Source organism: Seriola lalandi, unplaced genomic scaffold, assembly GCF_002814215.2.
Source record: "Seriola lalandi dorsalis isolate HSWRI2012SDOR001 ecotype SW California unplaced genomic scaffold, Sedor1 jcf7180002002547, whole genome shotgun sequence".
Lineage (NCBI taxonomy): Eukaryota > Metazoa > Chordata > Actinopteri > Carangiformes > Carangidae > Seriola > Seriola lalandi.
This window is the reverse complement of record NW_019473203.1, coordinates 1-1,323: the sequence shown is the minus strand read 5'-3', so window position 1 is coordinate 1,323 and position 1,323 is coordinate 1. Positions and strand designations below refer to the sequence as shown.

The 1,323-nt window shown below is 42.3% G+C and overlaps 1 protein-coding gene across 1 annotated transcript; it reads right to left on the bottom strand.

The window, feature by feature from the left end:
• Nucleotides 1–38: 38 nt before the first annotated feature.
• LOC111665940 (nucleolar transcription factor 1-like) lies at nt 39–1,317 on the bottom strand (the record flags this gene model as incomplete). The annotated part of the gene is made up of 5 exons (XM_023421076.1): nt 1,197–1,317; nt 955–1,101; nt 556–666; nt 380–468; nt 39–282 (listed from the first exon to the last, which is right to left on the bottom strand). Coding segments are annotated over exons 1-5 (711 nt in total), but the record flags the coding sequence as incomplete, so codon positions are not given.
• Nucleotides 1,318–1,323: the final 6 nt, after the last annotated feature.

Here is a 1,323-nt window from a genome sequence, read left to right as displayed (position 1 = left end):
TGTATGATAAGAAAGATAAAGAAATTAGACATTTCTACATTTTCAGTAGAAAATTCATGGCTTATTCCCCCCCTCAAACAATCAATCCTTACGGCGAGCCACTGTTCCAGTTGGACTTTATACTGCCTCTGCTTTTCTTCAGCGATCTTCTTGTAGCGGTCCTTGTCCTTCAGCGGTAATCTCTGCCAGCGGCTGCCAATCTCAGCCATCCGCTCTTTCATCGGGAGGTGATTCAGCTCTCCATTGGACAGCATCTCCTGAGAGAACTTCTGATAACCGTTTCTAGAGTCAAAAGCAAGGGGAAAAAACACAAAATTTTAGGATTTCAATACTGTACAAACAACAGGCAGCATGGACAAGTTGGATGTGGCAAACTTACGATGGTGGTTTCTTGGGTTCACCCTCAAACTTCATCTTCTTCCCTGAGGCAATGGCAGCAACAGGTGAGCGCATCTCACACAGGTCTCTCTGTTGAGGACAGAAAAGCCAATGGTTAACTCTCACTGGTACTGTATACAGATGTTAGGGACTCCTGCTGGACATTGACAGTGATACCTCATATCTTTTCTGATCCTCTGCTGCCTTTTTGATCCACATGATCTTCTCTTTTTTCTCCATGGTGCTCCAGGTTGCTTCCATTGCTTTCTGTGCCTTCGGCCGATCGTTCTGCAAAACAAGTGGTTCACATTAAACGTAATACAAATTAGTATAACAAATCCTACTGTTAATACTGTGACCTAAAGAGACTGTTTTATATTATATGAAAATATATACAATGCATACATCACTTTTATTCTAGATTTTCGATTATAAACTAGTGTCACAGACTGAACATAACACCTGTCGGTAAAAAGGTAAATACTGTAAACACAGTAAATTAATTCATGCATGGATACCAGTGATCTGCTTAGGTGATACATGTCTTTCATTCTAGAAACCAAGGGTCATGTGTACCTTGAATCTGGCCAGATAATCTCCAATGACACTCTGCTGCCAGATGTCCTGAGCAGTCTTGGGTGGGTCTGGCAGACGACTACGATCTTCCTTCTCCTTCTTCTCTGACTCTGCCTTCAGGACTGTTTCCAAGCGTTTATACTTCTCCTAAATGACCAAGACCATTAAAAAGGTTTATTGGAAAATTATATTTCAAACTGCTCTTATCAACATGATTTGGCTCCTGTGATCACTCAACTGACCTTCTTCTTATCTGGCAGTTCATTCCACATGCGCGCCAGCAGTCTCGTGAGTTCACTGTCAGAAAGGTCTGGTCGCTCCTGCTGCAGTTTGGGACGTTTTTCCTCAGAGAAGATGAACATGGCTGAA